Below are 11492 nucleotides of genomic sequence, written 5' to 3' on the forward strand. Positions count from 1 at the left end.
ATAAAGTGCTAACGGATTGGTCCAAGACACACCCTGTTTGCTTACACTTTGGAAAAAGGTTGGAAATTGACTCGTTTGATCCATGTAATTGCCTCCGTTGGAGACTATTTTCAGTTTGTTGTGTAAAATATTGTTCTCGGAGATTCTAAGATTATTAGTAAGATATTATACTTGCACATTCTAAGATTATTAGTAAAATGCTAGACAACACTACTATACTTTTGCATATATGTTATTACATTTTGCAATATATATATCAGTAAAAAAGATTATTTTATAGCTTAAAAAATCTGACAGTGAACCGATGAACTCGGTTTGCCCGGTAAAACTCTGAACCAACCGTCTCGCCGGTTCGATCACCGGTTCGGTTAAACCGGTGTTTCCCCAATTCGGGCGTGTGAACTGTGAAGTGCAGCCCCGCGGACGCCATATCTGCCTAGTTCCCTTCCCCAACTCCGGGCAACTGGTCCTACCCTTTTCCGCATCACGCCGCCTCCGCCTCCTCTTTCCTACTGTTCCCTCGTCTCATGCCCGCCCCCTCGCCGCCCGGCCCTCGCTCCACACGCAGGCAGCCTTCGCCCCTCGACTCCCGAAGCGCCCCCGCCGCCGCCGGCTCCAATGGCGCTGCCCTACCTGGAGGCCGTCCTGTGTAAGATTCCGCCTCCCCGCGCTGCTCATCCGCGTGGTTGTCGCCCGTTCGCTTGCTCGATCCGTAGGGGCCTATGGGATTTCGATGTGCGCGGGATCCGCGTGTAAACCCTAGGGGTTAGTTGAAGTTGGGTGGGGGTTGATGCTGGATTTCCTTTCCCGAGTCATCCTGTGACTTAACGTGGTGTCAGTCGTATGCGTGCGAGATTTCATCCAGCGATAGCAGCCTTCGCCGTCTGATGATAATCGTAAGCAGTGATCTGAAGTGTTGGGTATAGTATAGGTTGGGTTATCTAATAGTTCACAGTAAGCAGAATGGCAGGAGCATCCGCAAGATATAAATTGACAGAAGTGTTTCTTCTTCGGGATGAGTGAGGTTGCAAGTCATTTTGGACCAACTGACTTAGATGGACGGTTTCTCTCAACCTATGCATGAACTTGTTCTATGTTGTCAAGCCTTTTTTATGTAGCAAGATGAAGAATTGTTAATTTATGAGCACTTACTAGCACAGAATGGGTAACTTAGTTTCGGAATCAAGTACTTCTTATCATCATCATCATTATTATCATCGCATTTGCTTATTACTAGCATGCTCGTCTCAATGTATGTCCCTTCTGCAGGCTTTATGATTCTCAACTACATATTTGAGACATACCTTAACATCCGTCAGCATAGAGCCCTCAAGTTGCCAACGTTGCCAAAATCCCTGGCAGGAGTAATTAGCGATGAAAAGTTTGAGAAGGCGAGGGCTTATAGCCTCGACAAAAGGTGCTTAAAAATACTCTACCGACTTCTTGCAACCATACTTTGTTTATAAACCATTTCTGACAACCTAATTTCGTTAGGTGTGTTACTTTCTGTATCTTTTTCGGTTGTCTGTACTGACAGGTATACTTCTTGCAGTAACTTCAATTTTGTGCGTGAGGCTATCACTATAGTGTTCGACATCACGATACTGTACTATAAAGTTCTTCCTTGGGTTTGGAAGGTAAAAGGAAGTTTTACAATTTGCTTTCATTACCCTTCTCGCACAAGAGTTTGGTTGTAACTACCGTCTTCCTTTTACAGAAATCTGGAGAGCTAGCAACCAATGTTGGCCTGAATGCAGAAAATGAGATAATACATACCCTTGCATTCTTAGCAGTTGTCATGGTGTGGTCTCAGGTACCATCAATTGACTTGCCTCCTTTAGAATGCCATATGTTTAATTAGCTTTTCCCCCTTCATATTCAGTTAAAGTAGCTTAAATAGTCTTTCGTCACTTAGTCGGATCAGGTATATTGTGAGGCAGTTGCTTCATTTGCTTGACTGTTTGGCTTTAGCTCTCAACTACCAAATATTTGATCATCTATGATGTTAGTTGTTGTCGGAAGGTATCTACAAATCAGGACTTCATTTAATAGCATTGTGACAACTATAGACTCCTTGATGTGTCTGTGCTGCTTTTGGTCCTGCAGAGATGATTGTGACTCTACGTCTTCTCTAGCACAGTTTTCAATTCTAAAATAATTACTCCCTCCGTTCCATAATTTTTTGTCGTGGTTTTAGTTCAAATTTGAACTACAATCATGACAAGAATTATGTAACGGAGGGAGTATATTTAATGGAATATAGTGGAAAATATTTGTGCTTTTATTAGAGAGTTCACTACCAGCCCTGTAATCCATATCTATTTCAACATTTTCACTTATTGCATTTATATTCTTCAAACTTTCATGGAAATCGATTTCAGTTCTAAAAAAGCTATGTTTAATGGAATACAGTGAAATGATCTGCACTTTTATTACAGAGTTCACTAGTAGCTCCTATATATTATTTAAAAATGTAGTTGTTTTAACCTGTGATTTATAACATGAGGTTCATTTATTTTCTTCAAACTTGCATGAAATAAGATTTCAATTTCTAGAGCCCTCCAGGTTTATTGATCAGCATGTTCTTTTTGAATGCTCGTGGAACATTTGAGCAGAAATGTCGGCCTTTGCTCATAGCCATATTTTCTCTCATGGTGATGCAACTTCTTATGTAAATGTGATAGCTTAATACACACTTGATTCATTACAGATCACAGATTTGCCGTTCTCTCTGTACTCAACATTTGTTATCGAGGCTCGACATGGTTTTAACAAGGTATGTCTGTGAACCTAGAAGGATTAAGGAATATATATGTATCTTTGTATTTGAATTGTGTCAATTTCCGGTGCCTGGTAGCACTTAGTTTTGCCTTATGAATTTGATATCTTCATTTCCTAATTTATTTATGCTGATATTTCTCTTGCTTTCCACTTGCAAAAAAAAAAAAATTCTCTTGCTTTGGGCCTTTCTCAGCAAACAATATGGCTCTTCATAAGGGACATGATCAAGGGAATTCTTCTATCCATCGTACTCGCACCACCAATTGTCGCTGCTATCATCATTATAGTACAGGTACCTCGTTTCTTTCTGTTGTGCCACCCTCCATTCTTAATTATCATGCTAACAAGCATCTTTATCAAATGTGCCTTTTAAGTTTTAACTCTTTCTGAATTACTTGATTACCTAGGATACTTGATTAATGTTTTATGTATTTCTTCAGAATGGAGGTCCTTACCTAGCAATATATCTCTGGGGTTTTATGTTTGCGCTAGCTCTCCTGATGATGACAATTTACCCCATCATGATCGCTCCTCTGTTCAACAAATTCACTCCTGTGAGTATCTTTGTTTCCTGCACTGCATCTGTTTGCTGGATTTAATATTTTGTGTGAGCATGGTATTGGCATCCAAGCTGCATCTGCAACTCTGTATCTACAATTCTAGATAGTAACTTCATGGTAAAATTGAACTTAATAGTTGCTGATTTTAACAGCTTCCTGAAGGTTCACTCAGGGAGAAAATAGAGAAGTTAGCAGATTCTCTCAAATTTCCTTTGAAAAAGCTTTTTGTGGTTGATGGGTCTACCAGATCAAGTCACAGTAATGTATGTTAAGTTCTCTACCTTCAGAGTTATTGTCATTGCTACCTAGTTATTTATATTTTTCGAATATGATTTCAACTTTCAATCTCTTTCAGGCTTACATGTATGGATTCTTCAAGAACAAACGCATTGTTCTCTATGACACATTGATTCAGCAGGTTTGAACAAATCACATTTTTTTTGTACCGTGTTCCTTTTTTCCGTTGCAATTTGGGAATGCATGCATGAATTTGAGTACTTAACGTCCTTGTGTTTATTTCAGTGTACTAATGATAATGAGGTAGTTTCTGTTCTTGCACATGAGCTTGGGCACTGGAAACTCAATCACACTACATATTCCTTTGTAGCTGTCCAGGTATTTTCTCCTCCAGATCACCAATTATGACCTCCGTATCGGGCACTCTTTTTGTTTTGTTTTGTTGTATTTAGCATACCGGTTGCCTATGGTAGTGTTTGGTTACATGCATGAAGTTGGATAGGAGATGGCTATACAGGTTGGTAGGGACGGGGCAAAGTCAGTTCTGTGTTTGGCAGATTGATTTGTGAGCCAATTGTATGTTTAGTGTGAATGATAGTTGATAGGTGTGGATGGGACGATCAAGAATTTTGTTTGGTTGCAGCCTTAGGGCGATAAGAGTAAATAGGGATGGATTGTAACTCTTGAGTACTTATGTAAAGCATTCTATTCATCCGCAAGAAGCTGTTGGATGGTTGCTGAATGTCGTATTAATTCCTGCCAACTTATCAACGATGCTAACACTTAGAAAGTCAAGTATTACAAAAAAAAGGCTGTGACAGCAAGAAGTGTCACAGTGAGGAAAGGAAAAATTACCCCCAAGGGGTGGAAGCTATGCCAACATGCACTCGCATGACAGCGTGGGCAAGAAATGACTCAGCTCATCTGAGTTTTTTACCACTTAGACTTGTCCTGGTTGTTGGAGGTATATTCCTTTATTGGGATATATCCTATATCTATCCAGTCTACCAAATGAACCAAACAAAAAGATGGTTTGAAAGCTGGATGGCAACCTCCCATCCAACTTTGAAGCAACCAAACACTGCATAAAGATATGTAGTAGTCCAGTGAACCTGCCTTAAAAGTGGGTTTAGCCCCGAAGTCCTCTATTTGTTTCCTTGAAAGGGCTTGTGCCGTTGTTTTTCTTGGGAGGACATTTATATCATTGTATCAGGTGGCACATGATTACTGGATTAGGAGGTAGGAAACAAAATTAAGCTTGGCAGCTCTGTCGGAGGAACTGATAAAAAAGTGTGTCTACATATCCAAGCAGTTTTTTTTAGACTCATCTAGTGTAAAAAAGAACTGATAAAAAGTCAAGCAGTACTGTTTCTCAAGTATATTGTTTATTTTGTGCAAATTGAGATGTACTTCTGATGAAGACCCTAGTAGGTGGTGCTAATCCTTGCAGTGGATGATGTGATGAGTCATGAGTAGCTACTTAGATAATACTCACAACTCACGAGGGAAGTTACTTAGATGGATGAATATGTAACAAAATAATTCGTAGCATAAATTAGCAGGAAATATTTTTTCACAAAAGAGCACCAAAGGACACCGGAAACCATTAAGCATGAAAGTGGTTATAGCCTTATAGGCACCTTCAAGGTGCAGGGTTCTAGTGATACTGGTGGAGTTGGTGTGATAATGCATCATAATATCAGTTTGTGTCCCCATTTCATTAGTTTTGCTGAAAACCTTTTTAATTTTTTTTTATTTGCACTCAAAAGAAAACTAACATCTAAAGCATTTTTTAGATGTTCAAAGTTCCATTTTTTCACCTCATTTTCTACTTGCAGCTGCTTACATTTATGCAATTTGGAGGATACACTCTAGTAAGGAATTCCAAAGATCTGTTTGAAAGTTTTGGTTTTGACGATCAGCCTGTGATAATTGGACTGATCATTTTTATGGTATGTTATGCTCATACAAGTATTTTTCTAAGTATTATAGTATTATCTTTTCCTGGAGATGTACTGGTATCTTTCTGAAATGAATTAAACCTCAGCTGTTTACATCCTTCATTTAAATTTTCAATCAGATGCATCTACATATTTCAGGTATTTTAGTCACTGTTTTTTGATTGACATACACATTGTTTTCATGACAGCACACGATTATACCTGTCCAACACGTTCTGAGTTTTTGCCTCAACCTTGTCAGCAGAGCATTTGAATTTCAGGTTCATTCTTTTCGTCTTAAATTTTTTGCATTGCAAGCTTCAAAATATTTTGTTGCACATACATAATCTGATTTCGATGTCCAGGCTGATGCTTTCGCCAAGAACCTTGGGTATGCTCCAGAGCTCAGGGGAGCCCTTGTTAAACTACAGGTAATTATTTGAAGGCTCTTCTTATTTATTATGTGTTTTATACAGTTGATCATGGAGGCACTGTTATTTTGTACTGGACATGGACATCTTACTTCAATATCTGGCCATGATTGATAGTCCATCAGGCAACTTTTTCTTTCCCAAAATCCTGTGCTGCTTTGTTTGAGAAACTACTAGTATCCTCTACTCTGGTTCTTGCTTTATTCTCCTCACGCCTATTGGAGAATAGAGCACTGCTCTCTTGGCAAGGAGTCAATTAAAATGACAGTGCTCTGCTGGGTTCTCAGGGGTTTCTTCTATTAAAATGTGCCGCTAAGGGCTAGTCCTGGTTGGCCTCGTTATTAGAAATTCTCTGAAACCTATCCTGTATTCCTGTATGAACTTACTACTAATATTAATGTTTCATCTACGTTAGTGATGTACGCATGCTCCGTATGAAAATTTGAGTTAACTAACTTGATATATATGCTTTAAAAATTTCAGGAAGAGAACTTGTCTGCAATGAACACAGATCCGTGGTATTCAGCATATCACTACTCCCATCCACCCCTTGTTGAACGACTCTCTGCTCTCGAAGATCTGGATAGCAAGAAAGAGAAGTAACTGAAGAGACGACTGAGCTGATAACATACCTGAAGTGTGGAGGTTTTGATCCTTCTGTGGGTTACCATATACATGGCAGCTATCAGTTCATCGTTTTCATCTAAATGTACGGATGTTAATAGGGATTTGATACATTAGAGCTCTGGAAACACCCATCCATACATGTTCACGGGAACTGTAAGAAACTATGCACCTCTAGGTTAAGGTAGATCTCACTCATCAATCGACTCACAGATATTGACCTATACACAGGTTTGTTCAATATTGACAAATTGGGTGTGAATTAGCTATGAGGTGGTCTGATGGACCAGTTGGAATGTTCTGAAGATTTTTTTTTACGTTGCACCAGGTGTCCAACATTCCACAGAAGTAGTAAAAAGGTTATTGAAACATGTCAATATTTTTGAAAATTTTCTTGCGAGTAAGAACTGGTGAAAAAAAAGGTCGATCCAGTACCGGATTTAGGAGAGTTTTTGAAATTTTAATATAAGAAAATCTTGATAATATCCTGTTCGCATATATTGGCTGAGAGGGTGCACATGAACAGCGGTTGCTCTGTGGTCATGTCCTCCAGTTTTTTCTTGTTGCAATATGGAATAGTGTTCCATTGTGTGATTTATTCTTGCTTACTACTGTATAACATCTGAGAGATGGCCCAACTGAGAGCATCTCTGGTCACGCCGACCAGACAAGAAATAGAGAAAAACGCTTCAACAAGAAATAGAGAAAAGCAGTTTCAGTCGTGTCCCCCAAAGCTAAATAGCGCCTCATTTTGTGTCCGGTGTTTTCGGTAGAGACTATACATAGAGGATCTACCGGGAACGCTGGACACAAAAACAATGTCTGGACGCATGCATGCAACCCCTAGTTTCACAAGTTATTTTCTTTTCCCACACTTTCTTTTACCTACTTTTTTCACATGTGGTGGTCCCCTCTATTAAAATATATGCATCTAGACGCTGTTTGAGGGACACGGCTAAGAGGACCTCTTTTTTGTATCTCTTTGTCCGACGCTGTCTCCAAACGTACCTCAAATCGTTTGACGTTTTCTGAGGCACGCGATTGAAGATGCTCTGATGGCTCTCTACGAAAAATTAGCCGCCGCCTTCACTTTGGTTTCCCTCTTCTCTAGGAATGGCCTCCATTTCGATTTTCCTCCCCTCTAGGAAACCAAGTGATGAGTGGAGATTTTGATAAAAGCACTTCAGAATATTAGGTTAGGGTTTGGTAGTTTTTTTGTTGTTGGCGTCGACCCCTTGTTTCGACAACGAATAGATTTTTGATTTGGTCTTATGGTTGCTCTGTGGAAGTTATGCTTGATAATGGTGATTCGTATTCTCAGCTTCCCAACAACATATGTTGGTTAGTTGCTTTTTATCGGTATACTAGTGTTGATACTCTTACCAAATGTTGAACTCTTGTTGATATTTGTAGGTAGGTGGTTTAGCATTTATGTCATTTTCCTAGAATTGCCTTTAGAAAATTACAATACTCGTATTATACTCTCTTAGTTCCACTATAAATATCTCAACTTTATTCAAATTTAGATGTATCCACATTTTTTGTGGGACGGAGGGAGTATCTTTGTAAAGAAATAGATTGAAGACCTCCAAGAATGGAGATAGCTCATGTATTGATTGTAAAAACATCAAAAACGAAACATCATACTTCATCGATCCAAAATAAGTATCGGTGACTTAGTCTAAACTTTGTGCTAGGTTAGTACAATTTACAAACACTTTGGATAGGATCGTAGGAGTAGTATTGATTGTAAAAGAAAACAAATCAGATATGCCTGAAAGCCACGGACCACGGCGATGACCGGAAAAGTGTCATTTTTTCTTTACCCTCCGGCCACTCCTGCCCTGACTACAGCACAAAGTAGTCCATTCACTGCTGAGCTCCGATGCTGTCGCTCTCCACTCCTTCCTCGCCCCCGCCCCCAACTCGTCCCGGCACCACCACCGCTCCCGCAGCCGTCGGCTTCCTTCGTGAAGCCGCAGGGCGGCGCGACGCGCCGCTCACCGCCGCGCTCCACGCCGCCCTCCTCAAGTCCGGCGCGCTCCACCCATCCCAGCCCCTCACCACGTCCAACTCCCTCTTGCACGCCTACGTCCAATGCGGCCTCCACTCCCACGCGCTCCACCTGCTCGACGAAACGCCGCGCCGTGACGCCGCCACCTACTCCACCCTCATCTCGCTCCACTGCCGCCTCGGCGCGCCCCTGGACGCCTTCCGCGCCTTCGTGGACATGCTGTCCCAGGACGACGGCGCCGTCCGCGCCAACGAGTTCACGGTGGCCGCGCTCCTGCAGGCCTGTGGGCTCGCCAAGGACGAGGGGCTGGGCAGGATGGTGCACGGCTACCTTGTGACAAATGGGTTCTGCGCTGACCCGTTTGTGGTCGGCTCGTTGATCAACATGTACGCCAAGGCTGGGGATGTGGCCAGCGCACGGAGGCTGCTTCTCCGGTTGGTTTGCAGGGATGTTGTTTCTTGGACTGCTGTTATATCTGGGTGCGTGCTCAATGGGATGCTAGCGGATGCTCTCAAGGTGTTCGTCATGATGCTGGAAGATGGCGTCCTTCCCAACAATGTTACAATGTTGAGTGTTATTCAGGCGTGCTCTTTGATGGGCCACTCAGGATTGTTCAGTACCGTGCACGCTCTTGTTGTTCGGCTGGGGCTGGAGGACGATGTTTCGGTGGCGAATTCTCTCATAATGATGTATGCGAAGAATGGCTTAATTGAAGAGGCTGCGCTGCTTTTCGAGGATCTGTACCTCAGGAGAGGGAACATGTGCTCTAAGGCTGATGTTCTTGGCGCGCTTATTTACGGCTGCACTGTTTCAGGGTCCCTGCTTCATGGGAGGGAAATCCATGCACACTTGATTAAATTGAGCGCTCTCCCAAACATTAGCATCGAAAACTGTCTCATGGGCATGTATGCTAGATTCGAGCAAGTTAATGCAGCACATTTTGTGTTCAGAGGTATGAAAGTTAAGGATATTGTTTCATGGAACACCGTGATCTCATGCCTCGCCAAGAGTGACTATGTAAATGAAGCCTTGGAGCTTTTCTGCACTCTCCATAGCGGTGGTGGTGGTGGCGGCCTTGTCCCTGATTTTGTCACGGTCTTGAGCGTAGTCCAGGCATGCTCCAGTGCTGGATCACTTCTACAAGGGCAGATGCTCCACGGGTACATTGTAAAGTATGGTTTTGTGCATGATGTCTCGATCTGCAATGCTCTAATAATCATGTACGCAAAGTTAGGGGTAATTGATTCCGCTGAGCAGATCTTCCGGAAGATGGATGTTAAGGACCTTGTTTCCTGGAATTCGATGATCCATGCATATGGGATACACGGAGATGGTTATTCGGCTCTAAAGTATTTCCGCCAGCTGACAGATGTTGGAGTGCATGCTCCTAATGCTATTACGTATTTGCATGTGATATCTGCATGTAGTCACTCTGGTTTGATTTCAGAAGGATACAAGTGCTTTGAAAGCATGAGAAAGGACCATGGCATTGAGCCTGGCATGGATCATTATGCTTGTGTAGTGGATCTGTTTGGAAGGTCTGGGAGATTTACTGAGGCAGAAGAATTCATCAGGGACATGCCTGTTCCTCCCAACTCATCCATTTGGGGACCTTTGCTGGCTGCTTGCCAGCTTCATGGGAATGTTGATCTTGCTGAAAAGGCTGCTAAGGAATTATTAATCTTGGAGCCCGACAGTGATATATGGAGAGTCTCCTTGTCAAATATCTACGCATTGGCTGGGAGATTTAAAGACTCTACAAAGATTAGGGCTGAAATGAAGAGAGCCGGTTTAAAAAAGGAGACCGGGTGGAGTTTTGTTGATGTAGGAGGGGTTGAGGGTTATAAGTTTGTGTCGGCAGATATAAAGCATCATGACGCTGAAAAAATATATGCAGTGTGGCACAGTATGAAGAAGCATATGGCAGATGTAGCTGGTGATGTGCATCAACTGAGTCCAGTGAGTGTAAATTAGCTGAAGACAAATGCTTGATTTGGTTATGCCATAGTTATGAAGTTGACTTGTAATTCACTACCCTGTGAACTCACTGACTTGACATTACATCAGATATATTAATTTGGTTCTGGGTAGTATAAAATGATAAGTAAAACTAGCAAGTACATATATAAATTGACCATGGAAAGGAAACTGAGGACAGTGCAGTTAGCATGTTAATTTAAATTTTTGTTTTGTGATCTTGGTATCAGCACTACATTACCTGTGTTGTAATATAAGATAAGACAACCCTTATTTTGTTTAAAAGGTAATAGTCCTCATGATTCAACATTCCAATGGAAATGTAAAATTTTACTACTATGAATTTCTTATGCTAATGTGCTTACTGAAAGCACCAAGGTTTGGCAGCCTGATATAGAGGATGCGCTATTTCTGTTAGGTTCAAATTTAGTATCTGTTGTATGCTGGTGAAACAATCTTACGTGTACCCATGGTACTATGTAGTATACTTCAAATATCAAAATGACACAAGTTTATTTTAAAAAACTGCATTATATTTCCATATTTTATTAGTTTTACATTCATTGTTTTTTGTTTGTATGCTGGAGAAGCATTCATATTTGTACCTATGTAGGTATGTCATAAATTTCTTGCAAAATTGTGTACTGCGTATCCGTCTGTTTTGAATAGTGCTTCTTTATTTAAGTCAACAATTGGATATAAATCCTGCTTCTGGAGTTAAGAAATGAGCCAAGCCACAGATCTGTTAAGCCGGTTAAGCTGAAGACAAATGATCACATATCACACGCTCATATTAGTGTATTGATGTATCATTTGTGAATGGTTCTTAGGCCAGAAAGATAATAAAAGAACTTCCAAAGTAATTACTAGTATCTAGTTTCCTGCAAGACAAGAACAAATGTTTGGAACAATAAAAGAGGACACAATC

At 41.2% G+C, this 11492-nt stretch overlaps 1 protein-coding gene across 1 annotated transcript; it reads left to right on the top strand.

Moving 5' to 3' along the window:
• Nucleotides 1–550: 550 nt before the first annotated feature.
• Nucleotides 551–6874, top strand: LOC124692895 (CAAX prenyl protease 1 homolog; the record flags this gene model as incomplete). The annotated part of the gene is given in 14 exon segments (XM_047226339.1): nt 551–649; nt 1270–1417; nt 1553–1637; nt 1718–1813; nt 2711–2776; nt 2975–3073; nt 3222–3335; nt 3494–3604; nt 3697–3759; nt 3864–3956; nt 5417–5530; nt 5728–5799; nt 5884–5949; nt 6433–6874. Coding segments are annotated over 14 exon segments (1278 nt in total). The 3' UTR covers nt 6553–6874.
• Between the last annotated feature and the right edge of the window lie 4618 nt (nt 6875–11492).

The sequence above is a fragment of the Lolium rigidum genome, chromosome 2, assembly GCF_022539505.1.
Source record: "Lolium rigidum isolate FL_2022 chromosome 2, APGP_CSIRO_Lrig_0.1, whole genome shotgun sequence".
NCBI classification, from domain to species: domain Eukaryota; kingdom Viridiplantae; phylum Streptophyta; class Magnoliopsida; order Poales; family Poaceae; genus Lolium; species Lolium rigidum.